Source organism: Arvicola amphibius, chromosome 7 (assembly GCF_903992535.2).
Source record: "Arvicola amphibius chromosome 7, mArvAmp1.2, whole genome shotgun sequence".
Lineage (NCBI taxonomy): Eukaryota > Metazoa > Chordata > Mammalia > Rodentia > Cricetidae > Arvicola > Arvicola amphibius.
The window spans coordinates 7,566,206-7,592,166 of NC_052053.1; the positions used below are offsets into that span (position 1 = coordinate 7,566,206).

The window sequence follows — 25,961 nt, forward strand, 5'->3', positions numbered from 1 at the left end:
TGGGGTCGGGGACATCGTAGGAAGCTCCTACTAGACAGTGGCTGGTGGAGCAGTGGAGTAGAGCCAGCCTCGAGATAGCCGAACTGAGAATACAAACAGGAAGCCAGGGTTCGAACCTGCGAGAGCCGCTGCTGAGGCAAGCAAATCCTAACTTCGTTCTTCTTGCCCCTTTCCTCCTTCTGGAACGATAATGTCTCATGTTCAGGCCTGTCCCACTGTTACATTTTGGAAAGAGCTCATTTAGATTCCACAGACTCGGAGCTACAGGGAATTAACCTTAGGATGAACTGCGCCTTCTATTGCTCTCGTCTGATTTGGATAAGACTTTGGCCTTTAGACTTTTGAGTCTTGGGATGAGCTAAGATTTTTGAAGCAATTGGAATGGGATGAATGCATTTTGCCTGTGAGGCTGTGAGATCTGTAGGAGCCAGAGGTGGAACGCTGTAAAGTGAGTGTCCCCTCCGAAGCTCACCACGGATTCAATTTCAGCCGGCACAGCACAAAGGCTTTTACCGGATAGCAGTGCCATATAGAAAGTGGCCCTCCTGAGACACCAGACTTCCTGGTCTCCAGAGGTTTACAGAAGCAAACGTAGAGTGTTCATCAAGCGCTCAGTTCATGGTATTCTGCCACAGTGGAGAAGAGAGTGAGACACAGCCATGCTGGTGACGATTAACATACAGCCAGGGATCGCTCTGTGCCTGCGCTGTGCTAAGTGCTTTATGCAGACTGTCTTACTTATGGGTGGATACTGGAAAGTGAGGTCTAGAGAAAGGGAGAAGAAACTTAGAGGCCTGTCTTCAGCTTTTAAGGTCAGTGTTATCGCCCAGTGTATACCTCAGCTGCTCTCCTATGGACGTGCTAGCCTTCGGAAGAAGCTTTGTGGACTGTACTGCTGTATGGGTGTTTTGTTGTTGTTTTTTGCTCTTGAGGTCTTTGGGAATTTTTCTTCCCCCAGCCTACTTTACCGATGGTTTTGTTGGCATCGTTTTGTTTTGTTTTTAATCAAGTTAGGCTGGGCACGGTGCCACGTACTTCTGATTGTAGCAATGGGGAGACAGAGGCAGATACAGCTCTGTGAGTCTGAGGTCAGCCCGCTCTGTGTGGCAAGTTCTAGGCCAGGCAAGACGACATAGTGAAACTTGAAGTCATAAATGGATTTTCATTATGATGTGTTAAGTCAAGGTGTGGTTCTGAGTGCCATTTACCTGGATTGCATCTATAGCCCCGTGAAAGCATTATGAGCCTAAACCCATTAGTCTGCTTCTCATTGACGTCATCTAATTATGACTGGGTCGTGCTCTCTGACCTTCTAGTTCCCTCCTCTATAAAATGGGAGTGTTAGTACCTACCTCCTAGGACTGTCAAGATTAATTAGCTGAAAAATGCTAGGTGCTCAGTGAAGTGCCTACCAGCTAACAGGCGTTCAATAAATGGTAGCCATAAAAAGCAACCGTTTGTTCACAGGTATTCAAGGCCCTGTCCCTGACTCTGCCATCATTTCCTGGTGTACTGATACGCAACAGTGGCCTGTTCTCACATTCCCTTTATGAGCCTATTGCTCAGAGTCAGTATATGCATGTGTGTTTTCACTCCAGGACATTGATACTGGATGAGCCCAATGTCTCGTAAGACATTTAAAATGTGCAGGAGCCCCCTTTGGCCTTCCTCCCATTTTATGTAACGAAAGAAGCATTTCTCGACTCGATCCTTCCGCTGGCTTGAGTGCCTTGTCCCTCCTGGTGTCCTGTTCTGCACCTGGCAGTCACATATGGATGCAGTTAAGGAAAATATCATGGCGGGAGCTCTGGTCCCTGCCGTAGATGGTGAGTGAGGCAGCGTGACTCTCATTAGCTCTGGTGTCTTCTCCAGTCAGTATAACGAAGGCCAGGCTCAGGTTGCTGGACCACATTCTGTGTTTGACTGCAGTGCTTAAAACAGGGACAGCCTAACACACTTGCACTTACTCAGAGAGAAGTTTGGGTGTTAGATGTTGAGCAGTTGCTCAGGCTGGAGCCAGCCTTGGCCCTTGAGAGCAAACATTTAGCGGACATGGGTGATCTGGATGAGAAGCATGTCCCTCTGGCGAGTTCCAGATGGCATTTGTGTCAATGAGTAAGAATTTTATCTGCTTATGTTTTTAATCTCCAGCTATTTACGAAGCTTTTTTGGCATATGATTATTTGGGTATTTCTTATGGGCTGTTAATGACTTAACCTCTAAGTACACATTATTCCTTTTAACTATGAAATAGCATAAATAAACACTAGAATTCCTTCTCACAATAGGCTTTTATTTTGCTTTCAGGTATTTGAATTTTTATCTGAATTTCATAATTTTTGCCAACTTAACCAGCAAAGTGGCTATTAAGTTAAAATACCAGCCAGGCAGTGGTAGCACACACCTTTAATCCCAGCACTCAGGAGGCAGAGGCAGGTGGATCTTTGTAAATTAGAGGCCAACCTGGTCTACAGAGCAAGTTCCAGAACTGGCTCCATAGCTTCTGAGAAATCCTGTCTTGAAAAACCAAAAACCACAAAAAAGTTTAAATACTATTTTTCTAGCACACCATTGTCCCTAGTTCTCTCTTAACAAATGATTTTACTCAATATTGAGATGTTGTAACATGTAGTCATTTCCTTAGTGTTCATGAGGGACTGATTTGAGGACCCCCAAAGTATACTAAAATCTGCAGATGTTCAAATTAATTATACAAAACAGCAATGTGTTTGCCCAGAACCTACATGGAGCCTCCCTAATACGTTAAGTCACCACAAAATATTTATGACACCCATACAGTGTAAATGCTATAGGGAAGGATTTTTACATATATAGCTATACATGTTCAATACAGATGTAATTCTTACCTGAACGGTTTTGATCCGTAGTTGGTTGAAATTATAGCTATAGAACCAGGAAGATATAATGATTAATATCTAGTTAAAAGTATGGGGCTGGGGGACAGCTTAGTTGATGAAGTGCTTGTCTCACAAGCCTGAATACATTAGTTTGATCCCCAGAACTCACATAAAAATGTGGGTCCCCCTGCTATACTTGTATCCCCGTGCTAGGGCAGTGGAGACAGTTGGGTCCCGAAGGTCCACTGGCCAGGCACCCACTTGATGTGTTTCAGATAGTAAGACACCCTGTTTCACAGGGAGAAAAAGGAGATTGTGCAGCTGAGGCACAGTTCTCTGAGCTCTGCATACATGTGCCTACATACATAAAGATGAACAAGCCTCCCACACACACATACTACATACACACCAAAGTATTTTTTCTAGGAACTACGCTTGGAAAACTTGTTCATTCAGCTGTTCTTCTCAGAGTACTTGTGGGGTTTAAAACTGAGAGAATCCATGCTGGGAGGGACATTGTCGGGAAAGTACTTATGAAGAAACCTTGGAGACCAGAGCTCAGATCCCTAGTCTCTGCATAGAGATCCAGGCACATTGGCACAGGCCTGTAATCCCAGCACCTGAGAGGCATAGAGACAGGCGCTGAGAGGCAGAGAGGCTGGCGCTGGCCAGCCAGTCTCACGGAATCAGCTGCAGTTTTAGTGAAAGACCCTGCCTCATACAATAAAGTGGAGAAGTAACTGAGGAAGACACCTCATGTTGACCTTTGACCTCTACATGCACCTAGCATGTACCTGACACACACATGTGAATATATCAGCACACAAAATACAGATATTAAGTAAAGAGAATCCTTTCAGAAGCGGTAGACTCAGTGAAGAGCCATAAGAGAAGGTTCATTCCATTAGATCGGTGAATCCTTCTTTCTGGGTTCTATGACAAGAAAACAATTATCAGTACAAAGTGCGAAAAATAAAGCGTTGTTCATGGTATTTGTGTTACTGTAAAATGGGAACAAGACAAGGAGATTATTTCAACAATTTGCATTGTGCATCTTAAAAGTAAATAAAAGTAGTAGCATGAAAATGATGAGCGACAAACATTTAAGAGTTAGAGAATATGTTAAATTAAAATAATACAAAGTGGAATATATATGTGCTCATATATGTATGTATATTCTCTACTGAATATTCAGCATTGCGGCGGGCACTGGTGATTGAAGGACCAGCACACCACAGAAATCACCATGTAGGCCACTACCCGATTAAATATTTAAGACAGTGGAAGAATAGGCAAGAAAGAAAGAGAGAGCACTCCTGAGACAGAATCTAGAAGGAGAGTCTGAACAGACACGCAGGCAGAATGAAACATACCCAGAAACATGCTACCGGACCGTCCTGCGTTTTGTGGACTCCTATGGCCAACTGATGAAGCCTGTGGTCAGAATAACGCTTCAAAACCCCTGTGACACAAGCTCATCTGCCGGTCTTTGTTGTGACACCCGAATAGAGTGGCAATGCTCCGGGTGTGCTCTAGCTACGGGTCTACCATCCACCTGAATGTACAGTGACGGTAGAGATGCACGGTGTTCAGATATTCTGTGGCAATGCTAATGTCCCCTAAGATGCTGGACACCCATTGGTGGCAAAGATAAAGGCACTGTTAAGTCTGTCGTGTTCATCGGAACTAAAGGAACTGCTACATTTTAATGAGAGATAAATGAAAATAAAGATAACTGTTTGTTAGGCAAAGCATATACACCTTGAACTTTAGGCGCCTTGGGGTCCACAGAGCTCAGGTTAAGAACTCATGTTTAATTTGACATGAGGACATTATGATGTGTTCGTAAGCCTTGATGAAGATTTTACACGACAGACACAGACCAGACAGGAAAGACATGCACAGCTATTTGTGTTCTCATGGTCAGGCTGAAGGTCATGCAATGCCCTATCTGGGTCTCGCTATCACGGTCAGCATCTGCTTCACCAAAGTTTAACCACAGTCCTGAAACAAGCAACTTATAACAAGGGAAGGTTGACTGGGACTCCTAGTTTTGGAAGCTTTGATCTGTGATCATTTGACCCTGTCAGTTTTGAGCCTGTAACAAGGCAATACACAATAGCTGTAAGTGTGCACCAAAACAACACTGCTTCATTGTAAGGACGCAAACTAAAAGAGGAAGGGACAGGTGTCCATCCTGTTACCAGCCTGGAAGGCAACCCCCTGCCTACCCTAGACCTAGAAACTCCCAGCCAGACCCACATTTTATAAAAAAAAAAAAAAAAATTCCACCACCTTCTAATTGTCCCAAGGCAGGGACAAAGCCCATCAGACATGGGATCAGAACTGTAGCAATTCCTGAGACCAGGCAGGAGAAAGCAGCCCAAAACAAAGTCCTCTGGAGACTCAGCCTTTTAAATTAAAAGTGACTTTCCACGGTCAGCCGACTTTCCCCGGCATCTCTAGGTCTTAAATATTAAGCTGGCTTTGACAACTTCATAAAGCCTCAGACCGAATTCAGAAACAAAAGTCAGATGAGAACTAGCAAAGAGTGATGGGTGTTTAGCAATACATTCTTAAAGATCCCTAGCCTCCTTGTGCTGCCTGAGTGTCTAGCCCTGTCTCCTTAGAGCAGATGGTACCTAGTTAAGTTTATAAAGCATGTGAACTAGGTACCTGTCTGCCAGGGATGGCCTGGGGCTATAAATTTGTTTCCCAGCAGACAATTTTTGGCTCTGACTAGGTGAAGAAAGAGCAAGTGTCCTCCACAGCTCTCAGGCTGACCTTTCCCTCCTCAGTGAGCAACTCCCCCTGCCTGGATCATCAAAGCCTTCCCCCTTGGCTGAGCTTGTAGCTGGGGAGGAGAAAGGTGAGCCTGAATTCAAACAGTTTTGTCTGGGCTCTGTGAATCCAAAATTGTGTTCCCTGAAATAGGGCGATACAGTTAGCAAAATAAAAACAAATAAAAAGACCCTGTTCCTTGTTCTATCTTGAAAATTCGTTTTTTAATCTTACTCCCAGAATTTGAATCCCTACTCCCTAAGGGTCTTGGTTTGAGTGATGTGAGTTCCTTATTCTATTTTCAATAATAAAGGTGCCTCAAAAATAGCTGTTTCATACCTCTTAGTGACAAATCAGAAAAGGGGCAATTTTTCAACCTGAAGAAGTTGAAATATGCTTTCTCTATTGTACAAGTCAAATGGCTGGGAAACTATACAAAGCAGGAGAAAGCTTTTCATTAGATTCAGACTCCAGCAGACAATCTCTCTCTGTGCTCACTTGGGAAAACTGATGAGTTCACAAACATCCACACCAGTTCACTGACGGCAAGTTGGGGCCGCAAGCTTTCAATATGGAAGTGTTTGGTCATGCAATGGAGTTTTCATCTGAGTGTGAAGCTGGCTGCCTTTGCTCCTGAACAGGGAACAGTGTTACAAGGGACAAAGAGAGCCAACAACCTACAGTCAGGCAAGGAAGGCAATATCTGACATTTTGTTGAGCCACAAACCCCCGGGCAAGGCAAGGCCTGAAGACCAGAACCTGACTGAGAAGGTTTCAGATGGAATTGAGGGCAGCTGCCTAAGTCAGATCCTTGCGCAGGCCCAGAGGTCCCAGATGCCAGTAGAACACAGGGCCAATTTTGAGCTTATAGAATTTGTCACCCCGCTTTAATGAGTCCTAAATAACTTTAAAGAAGTGGACTTTTTTCTTACTTTTTTTTTAAAGGACTTACAAAGCCTGATTCAGCAAAAGAGGCATGTTAACTTAGGCGATGTTTACCTGCCTCCAGGGTTAGTCTAAAGGCCACCATATGAAGATTAGGCATAAGCATAGTTAATTAGGAATTAGTAAGCGTTACAGTGATCAGCCGTGCTTGAAGACACAGGGTTTCTGGAATTGAGCTAGGATGTGGGAATGTGGCATTAAGCATCCAGAGCCCGACAGCTTCAGATTGGTGGAATGGTTTTGTGCTTGGGGACTTCTACAAGCCAGCTGTAATTCCTCTATTTCTCCGTGACCTCTTGGTATTTCTGGACTGATGATTGAAGTACGCTAGCTGCTTTCCTTACTTGCTATACAGGGAAAGGGCTTCCAGGGTCCAAGTTCAGAGGCATTCTGACATTCCTTCCCAAATGTGGAACTGAGATTAGGCGTCTCCCAACAGGAAGTCCTCTGACTAGTCAAGCAAGTTAGCCAGCTAGATGTGAGACAAACCAGTCTACACTACTATGCCAGGAGAACAAGTAAGTTAGCCAGCTAAATACGAGACAAACCTGTCGACACTAGCTCTGCCGGGTGAACTTTAGGGACACTTGGAATAGACTCAGTCTAGGTAGGACAGTTAATCAGAAAACGTCTAAATGGATGACTAGAGAAGATCCCAGTCTGCTGAGTCAGACTGAACCACCATAAAGCTTGGGGACTTCATGTAGGTGTGAGTGGTAGAATCTCTAAGATACAGAGCCTCCATAATGGCCTTCAATGATGATACCCAAAAGGGTATAGAAAATCAATTAATGGCACAGTGCCTAGTACTTAGAATTTCTTCAGAACATTATTGTATAAATATATCAGCTCCATAATAGTTAAAAATGCAAATAACAGTAGCATGATATAAGTTAATATAGGGAACATAGAACATCCATTGAAGAAGAGTTGCTAGGCAGGGACCTCTAATGAACCTCCAAACAGAACACAAAGAGTTCCATAGGTGGGGTATTTCGCTGTGAGTGTGACTCCGTGGTAGTTCTTATCTAGTATGGACAAGGTCAAAGATACCAGGAAAAAAAAAAAAAAAAACGGGCACCGCCATGTAGCTCCATGTCGAAAGCCAGCAGCCCCAACTTGCCATTAGTGAGCCCATCAGTTTTCTTGCATGAGCACAACAGATTTTTGTTTGCTCTGCTTTGATGACAACTCATAGTGGTCTCTTGTATACGTTTTTAGTGAACTAGCTCTTACCAGGAATGCAGAAGCCATAGGTTCCATCACGACAACCCAAAAAGGCAAGAACAAGAGAAAAATAAGTTGATCACAAACAGGAGGCAAGCTTGCTTGTAGAGGACTGGCTGCTAGTCTTTGGCTTTTTTCACCATGTGCTTTCTATCTCCTGGCAGGGCACCTACAGGCAGAGCTTCATCCGTATTCACAGCTCTTTTAATTATCAGCTTTGTTTATCTCTGTGCTGCGCAGTATTGCTAACGGAGAACATGATGAAATATCCAGATTCGTTTCATTTTATGAAACATTAAAATATTGAACCTGTTGCAAATGTCCCGCTGAATCTCAAAGAGATCCATTGTTAAGTGGAAAACTGCAACTTAAAGGGACACATTAACTGTTGCAAATATGGGGGCTGGCGAGATGATTCAGGGGTTGAAAACACCTGCTGCTCTTCTGGAGAACCAGAGTTCAGTTTCCAGCATCCCTGTCAGGCAGCTCACAATTACCTATAGCTCCAGTTCCTGGGGATCCCATGCCTCTGGCTTCTGACAAACACATGCATACATATAATTAATGATAATAACCTTACTAATAAGATGAAGCTTAAAAATATTAAAGCATATGCTGTTTTCATAAGTGGTAAAAGTATTTTACATAACTAAGAAATATATGGTTTTTTTCTATGTCATTTACTTTACTCAATACAATTCAATAGTTAGCACTGATGTTTTAAAATTTCTATTCCTGTAGCACTATCTAGAATTAGGCATCCTGTAGTTTAGTAGAACCATTGCCCACGGATATTTTTCTGCACACTTGGCACAGAGATAGGTTAAGATGTTTCCAGGATTCAAGAAGCTCTCTCTTGACCATTTGTGAGTGCAAATAAATCATTCTGTGATAATAATTATGTGAAGAGGGAGGGATCACCAAAGCACAGTAGGGGAGATGGGGAGATCTGAGTCTTCAAACCGAAGAGCAAAATCATAAATGTTTGTTTTAAGATTCAGAAAGGTTTGAAGAGGATGTGAGATGCTGTAGATGCTCGAGAAATGTCAACCGGATGAAAGGGTGAATGCGCTGATAGCAAAGATACTGAAAAGATTCTATCATGAACTTCTGTTAATTAAATATTGAAGTAAGATAGGGAGAGAACACAGGGCTCCTGCTGACATGACTGCTTAGTGGAAATGAGGACAAGAAAAGTACTTGGGAGGATTTCTCTGCAGGGCAGCTCAGTCCACTTAGCATTCGTGATGTTGAGTTTGAAGATCCATGAGACATCTAGACATAGACATGAGGAAAGGGTCTTGAACCATGAAGAGGGGGTGACCTGTGAATTTAAGAATTCATCTGATAGATGAAGTCTCCAAAGCTAATTAAATTTATAATACCAAAGAAGAGGTGAATGTAAGGTGACCAACCCTAACGCATGTCGTCTCTTAGCTAAGGCCAGGCAGAAGAACAGGCCCCAGGGAAGGACCTAGAATGGGCTGTTATTGTAAAGATGAATAGAGAAATGATTGTGGGAGGAACTACAGTCATCAAAGGAAGAAAGTGTGTGGATATCAAGGGAAGAAAATCTAGAAGCGATGACTGCAGAGGGAACATTGGTTTGGGTGGGTTAGGATGGGAGAGAGGAAGCAGAAAGGAAGCTCATGGCCTCCGCACATCAAAGAGAAGACAAAGGGAAAACGCCAGGGGTGAGCCAGTTCAGAGAAGAATCCTTAGAACCTGGAGCTCTTGGGGCTTCCGCAACAGAAGGAAAGTAGTTGACATCATAGAGGGGACAAGAACCCCAGTGGAACCAGGCACCTTTCCCTCACAGACGGGAAAAGCTTTAGCAACAGGGACAACCTTACCAAGCCTCCGCATTCCGCGATAAAGCAAGAGACCAGACATTTGCTAATAAAGGATTAGAGAGCATCAGTAGCAAAGTGAAGACAGGGAAAGCTTCCACAAAGATGAAGATGTATAATATGTTCCCTGCATATAAGACTTTTCCCATTTGTTTGCCTTGCCCATATATAGAAAATTTCAATAATTTGCACCCACTAATCTATATTCTTTTTTCTCTTACTGAAAATGGATTTTTCTCTCATTATACATCCAGATTACAGATTTCCCTCCCTCTGCTCCTCCCAGTTTCTTCCCACCTCTCCTCCTATCCAAATCCACCCCTTTTCTGTCTCTCACTAGCAAACAAATAGGTTTCTATTTAATAATAATAAAATATAATAGAGTAAAATGTAAGATAAAACAAAAACCAGCACTTTGGAATTGGTCAAAACAAAGAAACATGAAAGAAAAGAGCCCATGAGAAGGCACAAGAAACAGAGACCAACTCATTCACACACTCAGGAACTCCATAAAAACACTAAACTGGAAGCCATAATACCTATGCAAGGAAACTCTTCCCACCTCCTTTTCTGCTAATTCCTGAGGCAGGGGATTTGATATAGACAGACATTCCCTTTAGGGCTGAACATCCCAAGGTCTCTCACTGGTCCCTGTATTTGATCCCATCTGCTGCAGGTGGAAGCTTCTCCAACGATAACTGAGCAAGTCCCTGATCTATGAGTACGGGAGAATGTCCTTAGGAGGAATTTTGGTGTTATGTGTTCTTGTTTTGTTTTGTTTTTAGAACAGCAGTACTGGGTTTTACTGTAGGTCCTCAGGCTGTCTAGTCTCAAGTTCTTTGTGACCCAAGTGGAGTTGGGTGTAGGTTCCAGCTTGTGGATTGGCTCTCAAATCAGATACTGGTGGTTTACTCCCATAAACTCTGTGCCACTCTTGCACTAGCCTTAGTGTGCAGGAGGACACCGTTGTAGATAAAGGGTTTGTGGCTGCATTGGTGTTTATGTTTCTCTTTAGTAGCATGTAGAGTACCTTCCTCTACCAAAGACACTAGCATGTAGCTAAGATGGTTCCGTGTCGGCAACAGCTCAACTGCTCTGTGTTTGGTGAGTTGTGTCAGGGTGGTCTTCTACAGTGGGGCTCTGCTGTCAGTTTGTGGAGAGCAACTTACAGTCTCAGCTAAGCTTAGATTGTTTAGGGATTCCTCTGGGATTCCTTTGGCCAACAACTCAATTATGTGTAAACCATTCCAAGTACTAGAGGCTTCATTTGGTGACAAAAAATGTTCAGCTGAAGCTCTATCTCCCCCATTATTTAGCGATTTTATTTAGTGATCCTTTGTGTACGTATATATTTTAGGAAGAAGTGTGTGTGTGTGTGTGTGTGTGTGTGTGTGTTTATTTTTCTGTATTAGATTTCCATATGATTCCTCAAATGGCCCTTAATTTTTACTGTTGCTCCTCATATTTCCTCCCTTGTATCCCTCCTCCTTTTCACCTCCATTTGGTCCTCCCATTCCGCCCCCCACCCCCACATCATCCATAACTATATCATTTCCCTTTCTATCTGTGGCCACCCTCAATCCCTTACTCTATACCTAACCTCTGTGTTTAAATGATTGTAGCTTGGTTAGCATTGAATTAACAGCTAATACTCACCTGTAAGCAAATTTGTACCACATTTGTCTTTCTGGGTTACTTCACTCGGAATGATTTTTTCTAGTTTCATCCATTTACCTGTAAATTTCCCGATTTCACTTTTTAACAGCTGAGTAATGCTCTATTGGGTAATGGACCACATTTTCTTTCAGCCATTCTGTTGAGAAAATGTCTAGGTTGTTTCCAGTTTCTGCCTATTATAGATAGGGCAACGATGAATGTGGTTGAGCAATTGTCTCTGTGGTAGGATGGTGTGACCCTTGGGCATGTGCCCAAGAGTAGTACTGCTAGATCTTAAGACAGATCAATTCCCAACTTTCTGAGCAGCGACCATATTGATTTCCATAGTGGCTGTACAATTTTATACCCCCACCAGTATCAGATGAGTTATTTATCTTATTCCATTTCCTTGCCTGTATGAGCTGTCATTTGTATTGTTGATCTTACACATTCTGACAGGTGTAAGATGGGATCTCAAAGCAATTTTAATTTGCATTTCCCTGATGGATAAAAATGATGAACATTTATTTGTTTCTCAGCCATTTGAGCATCCTTTTTGAGAATTCTCTGTTTAGATCTGTACCCCATTTTTATTGGGTTATTTATTTTCTTGATATCTAGGTTTTTGAGTTCTTTATATATTTTGGATATCAGCCCTCTATCAGATATGTACTTGGGTAAAAATCTTCTCATTCTGTAGGCTCTTTCTTCAGATGATGGGATCATTTGCCATTTTCAGTTTCATGAGTTCCCATTATTATTTGGTTGTTGATCTTAGTGCCTGTGCTAATGGTGTTCTGTTGAGAAAATCTTTCCCTGTGCCAGTGAGTTCAAGACTATCCACACTTTTTTTCTATTAGGTTCAGTATATCTGGTTTTATGTTAAAGTATTTGATCCATTTGGAACTGAATTTTGTACAGGGTGGGTAATAAGTATGGATCTATTTGGATTCTTTGTGTAACTGTCCAGGTTGACCAGTGCTGTTTGTTGAAGATGCTGTCTTTTTTCCAATGTGTGTTTCTGGCTTCTCTGTCAAAAATCAAGTGTCTATTGGTGTGTGGATTTTTGTCTGGGTCTTCAGTTAGATTCCACTTATTAATGTGTCTGTTTTGTGCCAATGCCATGTGGTTTTTATTACTATGGCTTTGTAGTGTAATTTGAAGTTGGGATGGTGATACTTCCATAAGTTCTTTTATAACTCAGGATTGTTTTAACTATCCTGGTGAGTGTGTGTGTGTGTGTGTGTGTGTGTGTGTGTGTGTCTGTGTGTGAGTTTCCATATGAATCTGTAGACTGCTTTTGATAGGATTGTAATTTTTACTATTTTAATCCTACTGATCCATGAGCATTGGTAATCTTTCCATCTTCTTATATCTACCCCAAGATATTTTATATAATTTTAAGGCTATTGTGAGTTTCTAAGCAAGATGATGTTTCCCTGGTTCTTTCTAAGTACATGTGTTTATAGGAGGGCTACTGATTTTTGTGAGTAATTTTGTATTCAGCTACTTCACTGGAAGTGTTTATCGGTTGTAGGAGTTTCCCAGTGGAATGTTTTAGGATAACTTATGCATAGAATCAGATCATCTGCAAATAAAGACACTGACTTCTCCTTTCCAGTTTGCAGGTCCCATTGGTCTTCTTCAGTTGTCTTATTGCTATAGCTAAGACGTAAAATTTCGTTGATTGGTAGTGGAGATTATGGAAAACTGGTGCCTTGTACCAAAGGTTTCTTAGATTTAACATTTTCTTTGATGGAAGTATCTGTTTTCTTATAGTGTCTTCAATGCCTGAGAGTCTCTCTTTCCATCTTTTGTGTTCTGTGCCTGAGGCTTGCCTCCGAGCTTCCTGGTCGAGTTCCTACATTTTCAATTCCATGTTTCCCTCAGTTTGGGTTTTCTTTATTGCTTCTCTTTCCACTTTCATGTCTTGACTGTTTTATTCATTTCCACTATTTGTGTTTTATAGAGTTCTTTAAGGGATTATTCATGGCCCCTTTAAGGACCTCTGTCACATTCATAAAGACTATCTTACAGTCTTTGTCCTGTGCGTCAGGTGTATTGCAATACTCCGGGCCTGCTGTGGTAGGTTGCTGGGCTCTAGTGGAAACATATTGTCTTGGATGCTATTGATTATGTTTCCTGCTGGTGCCTAGGGCATCTGGGTTTGGGGAGATTTATAAGGAATTTGTTTTATATGTCGAAGATTAATTTAGCAATCACTTAAGTCTCTGGAGATTAAGGTCAGCTGGGAATGCAACAAGAAATAGCCAAGTTTCTTAACTATAAGAGAGAAGGTTTTGTTTTCCCCACCTTAAGACCATCACCCGCCCTCTTCATAATGGAACCGCTATAGCATTTACTGATTGTTTATGCAAAAGCCATAAATCCCTGATTTCTTTCTTTGGACATTTCACATATAATCAGTAATCTTAGTGATTCTAAATATAAACATGCCCTGAAACTACCGGGAGTTTCTCTAGTACTAACCTTGGCTACCTTGTGGACAACTGCAGGTGGTCTCCTAGCCTGATATCTGTGCTTTCACAGTTTGTTTCGCAATAGGAATGGTGGACACAGGGCTAGGCCACTCACCTCTTGAAAGCCAGTTCACAGGAGAATGGCAGCTCAGAGTTGCAGAGGGCTTTTTACAAAGAGAAAGGGAAGAAGAGTGAGACAGTGAGCAAGAAGACAGCATGTTTGAAAAGGGGTCTCGATTATCCAGGGGAGTTTTCTTCTTTGGGTCTTGTTCTTTGGGTCCGTCCCCCTGAGAAAACATTGCAGTTGACCTTACTACTTACCGTTGCCCAGCCTAACTCACAAAGGAATGGCCATTGCTATTACAGCAGTCAGCACGCTGATCTGAAAACATGGATCTCATCACCTTTTCCCCTCTCAGTACTCAAACTTGATTTGAGAACTCACCCGAAATTTCTCTCATGCTCTACCAGACTGATGTGATCTGATCCTGATCGGATTTTGTTTCAGACCTATCAATTACCTGATAATAGACAGATCAAGAGGGGGAAGGGGCGTGTAAATTATTTAATATGCACACGGGCCAAATTTCTGTAACTCAGAGTCAGATCTGATATTTGAAACTTTAAATGTCCTCTTCTTGGGGGGGCAGGGTGTGTGTGAGTACCTTTAGCGGGATGGCAGACGGTTCTCGGGAGAAACAGACGAGTCCCTGAAAAGAGGCACTGGAACGGGATAAAATCCTCTGGGATAGTCGGCAGCCTCAAGTTACTGGAGCCTCGGGGGCAGAACGCCACTGTCACCATGATTCCTCCTACGAGGCAGAGACAGTCTCTCCCTGGAGATCTCTTCAAAACTGCCTTCAGCAGGCCAGGTGAAAGTCCACCTAGACATGGAGGCACACCTTGTCTCTTCTCTGGCAGTTAATCTTTCCTATCTGATGAAGTTCCCAGGGAGGGAGGCAAAGATAAATTTTTCATCTTTTGGAAGAAATCTTAGTTGAATCTTTAAAAGTAAAGACCTTTGGAGGGAGCCCTATTCTGTGTTTGTGGGGGAAGGGTGTGGCATGGAAGGTTAAGAAGAGCTCATTTTTCACGTGGCTTCTAAGATCTTCCAGTTTCCTTTCATCTTTAATTCCAAAATGCTTAGCATGCCAACCACCATGGCGCGTTGTTTCCTTAGCCCCAACATCACACACAACCTTAGTTTCTGTCTCCACAGCTAGACAGATACGTAGTTTCCACTCAGTTCAAAGTCTTGGTCCTTTTCCTTCCAACTTTGCAGTTTATATATTATAGATTATATTTAGGGGTTCATTAAATGATTGTTACGTGGGTGGATGGCTATTTCTTTATGTTAATTTACAGACTCGCCAAATGGTATACATAATTAATTTATTGTAAATATTTATGTATCTATATATGTCTATATATATATATATATATATATATATTTTATGTGTCGTTCCATCCTCCTCCTGTTGTGATTTTAAAATCTTGACCATTTCTCAAAGGTGGAGAATTAATAATCGTTCTTAATTCAAACAGACTTGACAAATTAAGACTTTAAAAACAACAACGCAGGGGCTGGAGAGATGGCTCAGAGGTGAAGAGCACTGGCTGTTCTTCCCGAGGTCCTGAGTTCAATTCCCAGCAACCACATGGTGGCTCACGACCATCTGTAATGAGATCTGGTGCCCCTCTACTGGCCTATAGGATATATGTATACATAATTACTGTATACATAATAATAAATAAATCTTTTTTAAAAAAAAAACAACGCAGAAAATTTTTCTCTTATGAAGCATGAGGATTTCATTGGCATATCCGTTAAGTTTGGGGAATTAACTGGGAAGTAGAAAAACCACAGGAAAATAATCTGGATGGATTTTTGCATGAAATAAAGATTTGGAGGGCTACTAACATTTGTTTCTGTGGCCCACAAGCTAAGTCACTACTAAAGTACAGTGAAGTAAAATCATTCTCTCTCTTTCCGAGTTTCCTGCTTGGAACTGACTCCTGTGATGAAACCCAGATTGGAGAGGAGGAAAAAAACCACATATGTCTTTTGTGTATCCATGCAATGCCAAGAGAAATGAGTGTCTCTGAGAAATGGCTCTGAATTCAGACTTAAGTGCCATCTTCAAATGGACAAAGAAAGGCTTGGAGAGGCCAGTTACAGGAAGTTCTAGGAAATGATCAAAAGAGATCGTAAATAAAGATGATGTCGAAACTGGCTTTCCCATTAAGAGCCTCTAGAGATGTGAAGTCCTTCTCTTCCTGGTAGAGGAAGGGGCACCCTTATAAGCAGGCTTTCCATTGTAGGTGTACACGTCCCTTAAAATACAGCAATTTCTAATTATCCGAGCCTCTCCTCTAGCTGCTGCTCCTCAACCCTTATGCCAAAGGGACATCTAAGAACGGGCACTTCTGATCCCCCGTGCACCTAAAGGAACAGCGCTAAAACCATTTTATTTACCCATTTCTTGGCAGTTTTGAGCATAACATGTAATGCTTTTGATGGCCTCTAATGACTTCCATACACAGACTGACACCATCTACTTACAGTGTCAGACTCTAAAGAAGATGGACCCTAGAAGTGAGCAGTCTCAGTGTAAGAGCCTACAAAAATATTAGAGTGGTAAGCGCACCAGCTCTGTGTTCAGACAGCTCTTGTGGGAATCGGTGTTCTCCCTTCATTAATTGAACAGCTATAGGCATCTTGTTTCCTTAAGCCCTGACTTTGTTTGTACATAAATGAGATTATCATAAGACTCCACTTAAAGGAAAGAAAGCATGTTCTCAGCCTGGGAGAGGAACTGTGATACATGTTAAACAAAGGATGTCGGTTCAGACTCTGTGTGTGTGTGTGTGTGTGCACGTGTGTGTGTGTGCATGCGCGTGCGTGCACATGTATGTGTGCACATGTGCATGAGTGTGTGTGTGTTCCAGTAAGTTGAAGTATTTTTAAAAGTAATAATCCAGTTTAAGCATTGTTTAAACAAACACCTCCCAAGGCCAATTGTGGTGGAGCACATCCTAATTCCTGCATTCAGAAGACAGAGGCAGATAGATCTCTGTAAATTCAAAGCCAGCCTGGTCTACATAGTAAGGTCTAGGAGAGCCAGGGCTACACTGAGAAGCCCTGTCTCAAAATACAACAGCAACAAACATGTCCCAAAGGAAAACATACAACTAGTTAATAATATGAAGATGTGCTCAGTATCACTAGTAATAAATCACTATTACAATAACATCCTGACTCAGTTCCACCACATTGCTAAAATCAGACGTGATGATGATTCTGATGTCAGTATTGGAACAGTGAGGCCCAGGAAGATCTCAGGAGAAACAGGGAAACTGAGGCCTTTACCCAGTGTTCTTGTCGTCTTGGGAGAGAAACATCCTGAGAGACAACAAAGCAGGGAACTGGGGGAGAGGCTGACTACATGGGAAAAGGACACACTCAAGGAGTAAAATGACATTCTCAGATTGTGTCATCTGCCAGGAATTAGGGCAGCACCTCTCCAGCCTTGCTTCATGGAGGGGCACATTCCTTATGAGCCAAGATGGGACAAAGGCAGGGAACTCCCAGACGAGTTGGAGACTCCCTGAAATCAAGGCTATTCCCCTTTCTGTCCTTTTTTTTAAAAAAAAATTTATTCATTCATTTATTTATTCATTTATTTATTTATTTATTATGTATGCAATATTCTGTCTGTGTGTATGCCTGAAGGCCAGAAGTGGGCACCAGACCTCACTACAGATGGTTATGAGCCACCATGTGGTTGCTGGGAATTGAACTCAGACCTTTGGAAGAGCAGGCAGTGCTCTTAACCCCTGAGCCATCTCTCCAGCCCCCCTTTCTGTCCTTTTATATGTGTTTTTCAGATGCAACATAGGCACAGCCAATACATAATGCTAATACAGGGACACAGTTTACCTAAAAAAAGAGAAAAAAGTAGTAAGAGTTAGCCGCTATCTTGGAAGCCATGGTGGTCCTAACCAGCACTAGCAAGGTCTCATATTTTTTCAACTTTTTCAGCTATTACCCAGCTCCCTGCTACCCTAAAGCTCTACTATGGCATTAGCCTTTTGCAACAAGCACCCACCCCTTTCCCCTAGCCTACCTCAGTACCTAGTCCTAGAGAGAATGCAGGAAGTCTGAGGTTCTCATATGTTCCTGATAAGAAGATAAACTGTTTTTGGAACCTACTAATGATAGCGAGATGAGTATCTTATGGCCCCGAGATTCTACTCAGCATTTCTACTGGCTACAGATTAGTATTAAAATTTACTAATTAGAGGCATTACTCAAAGTAGGCAAAACTGGAAACCTTCCAGATATTCACCAGTATCTGAAAGATAAACTATAGTGTAGCCACATGTTCTGGGGCATTACCTGGAAAGTGAGAAAAAGACCTTCTCCGTGTAACAGCTCAGAAATGCATGTTGTGTGATCCCATTTATATGAAGATTTAAAATAGTTACTTGTATAATTTGATAGAGGCAAGAATAGTGGTTACCTTTAAGAGTTCTTAATTGCTTAGGAGTTCAAACAAACCTTCTGGGGTGATGGGGAGGGACATTCTGTATCTGCCTACATAAATGTAGAGATGTATTCAAATACGTGCACATTATGGTCTGTAGAGATTTTGCAAAAGAAACTCAGACTAAACATAAAAGTGTAGGAAGCAATGGTTTCTACCTCATTAGAATTTGTGTAAAATAAATAAAATAAAATTGATTACAACATTTTGGTGAACTCATGGTTGATTTTAACTTTTTAAATGTCATCTGACCTTATCTTCTAAATTTTTATAGTGAACGTAGATTTGTTAATATATAGATATGTATGTTAGTCCATCATTGAAACCTGGCTAGGAAAAAAATATTGAAAACCTTCAAGGGCCTGCCTTAAAGGTTTTCACTCAGGGTTCGAAAACAGAAGCCACAGTGAGCGTAGGAACTAAAGTCTGATGGCTGTAGGGAAAAATCTCTCACACACATTCTTTCTATTCTTGTGATCCTTTTATTTCTCTTTATTCTGCTGCCTCTACCCTAATTCTTCTGTCCTAATTGTTTATAATTTCCTCACTCTAAGTCTCTGTCTCATTCTAAATCCAATTCTCTGTTACAGTACTCTGTTCTAATTCATTCTTGTTCGAATTACTTTACAATGTTTTTTCTTCTTCGACTTCTCCATCTCATTTCTTCTCAATCTATTTCTTCTGCCGTAATAAATTCCCAAGAGTGTGTGTGTGTGTGTGTGTGTGTGTGTGTGTGTGTGTGTAGCCATTCATTAGCAACTTGGTAGTAATATAAAAAACTACAAGGAAAATTCTCAGGGACACAGACATTCTTTGAAGATAAGTTAGCAAAGCTTATCAGCTACGCTCTGTAGCTAACCACCGCTGAAGCTGTGGGGAGGTGCCCACCATCATTTAAAGGGACCGCTACAGGTTACACAGGGAGAAAATTAAACCATTGGGAGGTGTAAGGAAAAGGCAGAAAATAAGTGAATTATTTTACATTTCTTAAGTGTGATTAATAATATCTGGACATGGTTAGTCAGGGAGGTGCTATTGGTTTCTTGAAGGGCTAAGATGAAGCAGGGACAGACACCGGTAATACCACTCTCATTCATCATAAATCCTCTGAAGGCTTAGGTTGTACAAGGCCAGACACCTGCAATTTCATAAGTAAAATCTGTGCAAGTTCCGTTTGTGGTGTGTCCAGAAGGACGCATGTCTGGCCAACTTGCCCTGTCAGTCAGGCTAATGACACAGAACAGATTTCTAAGTTTCTCACCATAACGTGGAGAACATAGTGCGGAGAGAAGTCATCCCCTACCATCCACAATGCATATGCCTGTAAGACTGAGATGTAATCATGAGATTCCATGGACACATTACATGAAAATGTATGGTAATGGGGAGATAACATAGCTGTAACTGCACAAGTGAAATTACAGATGAAAGCAACAGTTTCCAGAGTCAGGGGCGCCGCCAGCTTTGCCGGGCAGGGTTACTCCATCTGAGAAGAATTTTTCAGGTGCGTTGATATCTGAAGTATCAATTGCTATAAACTGTAATTGAGCGTGATAAGCACTCCTGATGAAAAATTGTCACACTAATGAAATCAGATTCAAGAGTAACCTTTGCAAATAGAATAATAAAAATCTGGTAGGGTTCCCAGAGTTCTAAATGAAAATGTAAGGCAAACATAGTAAGTAAAGTTTTTTTTTTAAATTAAGAAACGTAAATGTACAGGTTTGACATCTACCTGGATTCATTCCTTATCACTGTCTTCCGTGTTAGTACATGAGCCTTCCAAGGTACCCTATATGAAATACAGTATTAACTTTGAACAAGGTGAACTTATTTGTGTGAAGGTTCTGAGGTGGAAATACAGATGACAAGTATTGATGACTGACTTTCTGTGGTTCATCAACTGGGATATAAAGGAAGTCCCCCAGCAAAGAGTCTTTCAGTGTTTGGAGCTCTGGGAAGGGGGTGAGAGGTCCCGTAGCATCCGAGTCCCACAGCATTAAACCTTACAAGAAGTGTGTGCACGGGCAGGAAATGATTAGGACAGTCAGAAAGCCCGCTAATTAACAATAGGCAAGGGAATACTTGAAAATGGAATTCGCGTTAACTCGAAGTTCCAGATGACACGCATCTTTATTAAAGGAAACAGAAGTAAACAATACATTAATTAAACCTTCAAATCCATTTTAAAACTCAGGTTTTAAAAATGTCACTTAGCAAAGAGAAATAAGATAGTAGATTGTGATCTCAAGCCACTGAGGGGGGAAACAATAAAATCAGCCCTGCTGTTCTGAAGTTCACACTGATTTGAATATGTAAATGCAGCCGTCATTTTCTTGATGTTAGAGTTTGTTTTATTGACCAGCAGGCTTCAATCACACAACAGAATCCCCTGACTACGTTGAAATCATGCGTATATTTCCAAAGTCAAAATTCTTCCTTATGTTCCAAAGTATTGATTCTATGGAATCAATCTCATGGAAAACAATTATTTATCTAAATCTTAAACCACACAATATATTCTACACTTCAATCTGTTGTAAATAAGGAGGTTTCTGTCCTCAGTATGTATTTCAATGTATTTGAGTCTCTGGCTCTGGGCTCATTTGACCTTCATAGGAATATTTCCTGCAGCATCTGATGTCTTATACTCAGCCAGGCTGAGCTCCTGAGATGTTTTCACCCCTACCCCTGCCCTCATGCTGCGGCTTCTAACCGGCCATTTTCCATCCCTTTTCACCCTCGTTCTGTGCTTCTCTAAATCTGACCTTCAAAATTCCAAAACGTCACTTTCTTAATGAAAAAGAAAAATGCTCCTTTCTTCCCAAGCAGAAATAACTATTTCTGCTGTATGCTCCGATGCCTCTCACAGGTTTCTACCATAAATTAGAACCCCTGAACGGTTATCTCATTTCCTTGGCTCCTCTGTAACTTTCTGCAAGTCTATACCTGGCTCACTTACTATTCTCTTTGGTGTCTCGCACCTTGTCAGCAATTAACATGATGTCAACATGCATTTGTTAGTGAATAAATTAGCAATTTAAACAGGAAATTAAAAATGGAATTGTTAGTTTTTCTTAAAGAAATAAGCATAAAAAGAAAAATTATATATTTCATACATCTTTTCATTGTAACCCGAAGCAGATGATTATTGAAAACAATGTACAGTAGCTTCACTTAACAAAAATAAATGGCAGGCTGTATTTCTCTCTCTCTCTCTCTCTCTCTCTCTCTCTCTCTCTCTCTCTCTGTGTGTGTGTGTGTGTGTGTGTGTGTGTGTGTGTGTGTGTGTATAAAGAAAAATGGTAGGGTAGAAATGATATAAATACTATACTCATGTAAAAAAATTCTCAAAAAAATTAAATTAAAAAGTGTCTTAAAACTTGTAAAAAAGACAACAGCTAGTTCATAGATAGGGTGGCATTTGTATGCATCTGTAATACTAATGATGATATATTAAGTCACTTCCCCATTTTTGCAAAAAGATTAGTATAACGCATGAAGATCAGGTGTGAGAAACATGACGCTCATTGATGAAGTTCATTCTTCTCACCTTGAGGATAAGAAACAAAATTTATTTTCAGCCTTACCTATTCCACAAGCTTATTATAAGAGAACAATGTTAGTAATACTTTGTACGCAAAAAAGTTTGACCTGAACATAAAAGTACATGGGGAACATTAATGTCAGGAACCTAACATGAGTAAGAATGAGTGAGTAGGACCAGTTGGGTTCTCAGGTCAAAGTCGTATGAAATAACACGCAAAATGCAGGAGGTAACTGTGCGCAGCAGCGTGGCACCATCCCAAGAGCAGGGCAGCTCCTGCTGCCCTGCAGGAAGCCTGCCGTGTTATCTGAGTGCTCCAAGACTCAGTCCGGGATATGTTTGCATATGATGGCCTTCCAGTCTCAGCCCTGAGTCTCCATCTTGACTCCCTCTTACCAGTCAGGAGCAACCATCTTCCACCCGAAATGCAAGTCCATTTTACAAAAGTCGCAGACTTTTTTCATTGGACTTCATTACATCCTCGAGTTTGAATGTATTGTCTGAAAAGGAATACAAAATGTGGAACCCGAAGATACAGACCTAGGCTCCCCAGGTCGGGGGGCCTCTCTAGGGCACTCTTGTTTTTTCCGTCTTTCCATGTTATTCTTGACATGGAGCCAGCATGGGGGGGAGGGGGGGACCTATAAATCCTCATTGTAGCAAATTCTGAAAACTTTGGTTTGCCACGTGCAGGATTTTGTGACTAAATCTCAAAACAGACAACTGGTGGTCCTGTCAGCCAGCTGTGCACCATCCTGAGTTGCCTAGGACAGTTCGCAAATGCGCTTCCATGTAGGCTTCCTCACCTAATTGTCCTGAATGCGAGTCAGTCGGCATATCTCTAGCCGTTTTCTAAGAGAACAAGCTCTGCTAGGGTTACACATAGGACCGGTACGTTGTTGCCTCGTAGGCTCCAGCGTTTCTTCCCTAGGGAGTCACTGAACAAAGCCTAGATTCTAGCAAAGTCACTACGACCCCCCTCAACAGCCTGCTCAGGGCCCTTCAGAATAAGAGGCCTTCTGAAATCATGTGACTAAAGTAGGCAAGATGTCTTTAAATTATTTGACTAATGCTCATGTTGAGACCATGCTTGGGTATGATGTGATTATTTAAAACTTATTCAGCTGGGCAGTTGGGCAGTCAGTAGTCATTCATGAGCCTAAAGAATGAAACTCAGCTTCACCATGTTTTGGATAGAATGCGTTGCCATCCAGAGATCAGGGAAAACTTACCAATCATTACCACAGTTAACCGTGTTTCTTCCCTTCTCCCTACTGAAGCACATAAAGGTAAAGTTTTGACCTGGTGTAAAAGTTAAATTTCAACTTCATACCCGGGCCATAATGAAATCTTAGGTAGTCAGCTGAAACCAACATGGGCTAATGACTTACCTCAGGTTGCCACCTCATCTTGTCAACATGCTGAAGAGAAGCTGATTTTGTTAGAGTAAAGCCTTCCCTAGAGCATGATTTATGACTCAAGGATTCCAGAAAAATCACCTACCCAAAGTGGGAGACCAAAGTCCTCATAGATCACCAGGATTTGGGGGCAATATAATATGGAAGCTAAGGGGATGGGGTTTTGTTCAGATCAAGCTATACAAGCTAAAAATCTGTGCTAAACTTTAAAAGAACCTAAAAAGTCTGGTATGTAAGGCACAGGAGGCTTTAATAACACCTCTCTGTGTTGTCTTCCGTAGAAGACAAAGGGAAGTCAAAAGCCACCAGTTCCGCTCAGCCCTCAGGCTCTGAGGGAGGCGCCTTTCTCCTCAAATCTGGAACCGCACCTCTGCCACCCGCGGCCATCACTTCTCCCTCCAAGAGCACAAACGGAGCTCCGGGGTCTGCTGCTGAATCCGAAGAAGAAAAAGCCAAAAAACTGCTCTATTGCTCGCTATGCAAAGTGGCTGTGAACTCCCTGTCACAGCTGGAGGCACACAACACAGGTTAGCTGCTGGGCTTTGAGTCCAAAGAGTATTGATAACCCATCCCAGCTCTTCCCACCAGAATGTAACATCTGCTGCTTACATGCCAATGTGTTCCCTATTCCTCCCCCTCTGTCTGTGTCTCTCGCTTTACTTAGGAGTGATTTTAGCAAAGTATGGTCACATGACTGAAAAGTGCAAAGCTGAAGTAGTGTGGAGAGAAGCATGTCCTTTATCTCATCAGGAAGCATCTAATACTTACCAAAAATCATTCTGATGAAGCGACAGGAATATAGTCACAGGTTTGTGTAGACTGGCCACTGCTATTTACTGATGAAACAAAAAAAAAAAAGGAAACAGCATAAAAATTCATCAGTAATAATATTCTGAATAAATTATTGTAGCCCAGTATGATAGAATATATTACTAAGTCACTAAAATTAATGAGAAAAAAACATGTACATGGGCTAGAGGTAGTGGTGCATGCCTGTAATTTTAGCACAAAAGAGGCAGGAGAATCACAAGTTTGAGGCTATCATGGGCTACAAGATGAGTTCAGGCCAGTCTGGGGTACATAGTAAAAGCCTGTCTCAAAGAAAATTAGAAAGGAAGAGAGGAAGTTGGGGGGAAGGGGGAAAAGAGAGAAGAGGGGAGGGAGAAAAAGGTAATGGAAGAGGAAAGAGGGAAGAAAAATAAAATAAAGGGTTTCCTATAATTCATGTTTATTTATTTGTTTATTTAGGTAAGGTCTTGTGTAGCACAGACTAGCTTTGGACTTGCTGTGTAGCTGATGATAACCTAGAACTTCTGCCTCCACCTTCCTTCCAAGTCCTGAGATTACAGCCATAAACCACCACACCAGGATAACTAATTGCTGGGCTTGAGACCTCGTTCTTCACACATGCCAAACAAAAACTCCACAAACTGGACAATATCTCCAGCCCTGCCTCCTGTCCTTAAAGAGCTACTAAGTACATGTGTCTTTATTTTTAGGATCTAAACACAAGACCATGGTTGAGGCTCGTAATGGAGCTGGTCCAATTAAGTCCTACCCAAGACCTGGGTCAAGGTTAAAGATGCAGAACGGCAGTAAGGGTTCGGGACTCCAGAACAAGACATTTCATTGTGAAATCTGTGACGTTCATGTTAACTCAGAGATCCAACTCAAACAGGTAAGGCAGCCCAAATTAAACACTCTGAACATGTCAGGTCATGTCTGTGTACGACTCCTCATCTATCAATGGTTATCTGTGTGTTTTTTTAAACATTTTTTTTAAAGATTTTATTCATTTATTATGTATACAATATTCTGACTGCATGTGTGCCTGCAGGCCAGAAGAGGGTGCCAGATCTCATTACAGATGGTTGTGAGCCACCATGTGGTTGCTGGGAATTGAACTCAGGTCCTCTGGAAGAACAGTCAGTGCTCTTAACCGCTGAGCCATCTCTCCAGCCCGGTTATCTGTGTGTTTGCTGTTAAATTTAATCCACAACAATCCGCAGTGCGTAAGTGCTAGATAGAAAAGTGCTGCGAGAGCTCCTTCCGCTCCTTCAGCCAATAGCCGCTGAGATACCAGCCCAGTGTGGGATTGTTTCGCGCTTTAGAAGAGAATATCTGAGCTGAACGACCTACCTCTCAGCTTCCAGCCCAGTGACTGGAGACAGATAAGTGAGCACAAAAGTTACCAAGAGCAAACAATGCATCCTTAGCCAAGGGTCGATGGCATGTGACACTTGTCCCCTAAACACTCAAGATCTGGTCAAGGAAGACAGGCTTGGTGGTGGCCGGCAGTGGCAACCCAGGGTGACTCTGATAAGACTGTAGAGAACAATAGAGGGACTGAATGGAAGGAAAGTCCTCTCCTGAGGGGGGAATGGAGAAACCAGCTATTGCTGTTTAGGAAATAGAGCTTCCCGAGAGCCAGCTAATGCTCACTACCTCTTTCCTTCAGCACATTTCCAGCCGAAGGCATAAAGACCGTGTCGCAGGAAAACCGCTGAAGCCGAAATACAGCCCCTACAACAAGCTCCAGAGGAGCCCGAGCATCTTAGCCGTAAGTTCCCCTTGCACACCTGACTTAAGGGACAGCCTGGCTAGGCTGGATGGTGGTCATAGGGACAGCCTCGGAACTGGAGGTTCCTAGAC

At 42.0% G+C, this 25,961-nt stretch overlaps 1 protein-coding gene across 5 annotated transcripts in view; it reads left to right on the plus strand.

Annotated features, from left to right (window-relative positions):
• The window catches only part of Znf385b (zinc finger protein 385B), a 102,162-nt gene that overhangs the window by 73,001 nt on the left and 3,200 nt on the right, over positions 1-25,961 (plus strand). For 4 of the 5 annotated variants that reach the window (XM_038336207.1, XM_038336209.1, XM_038336208.1 and 1 more), the window contains 3 exons: positions 23,591-23,836; positions 24,809-24,987; positions 25,768-25,869. In XM_038336207.1, the coding sequence (XP_038192135.1) occupies positions 23,591-23,836; positions 24,809-24,987; positions 25,768-25,869 (527 nt within the window). Of the gene's footprint in view, positions 1-23,590; positions 23,837-24,808; positions 25,058-25,271; positions 25,745-25,767; positions 25,870-25,961 lie in introns of those variants that run through there. The other variant, XM_038336211.1, reaches the window with a different exon arrangement.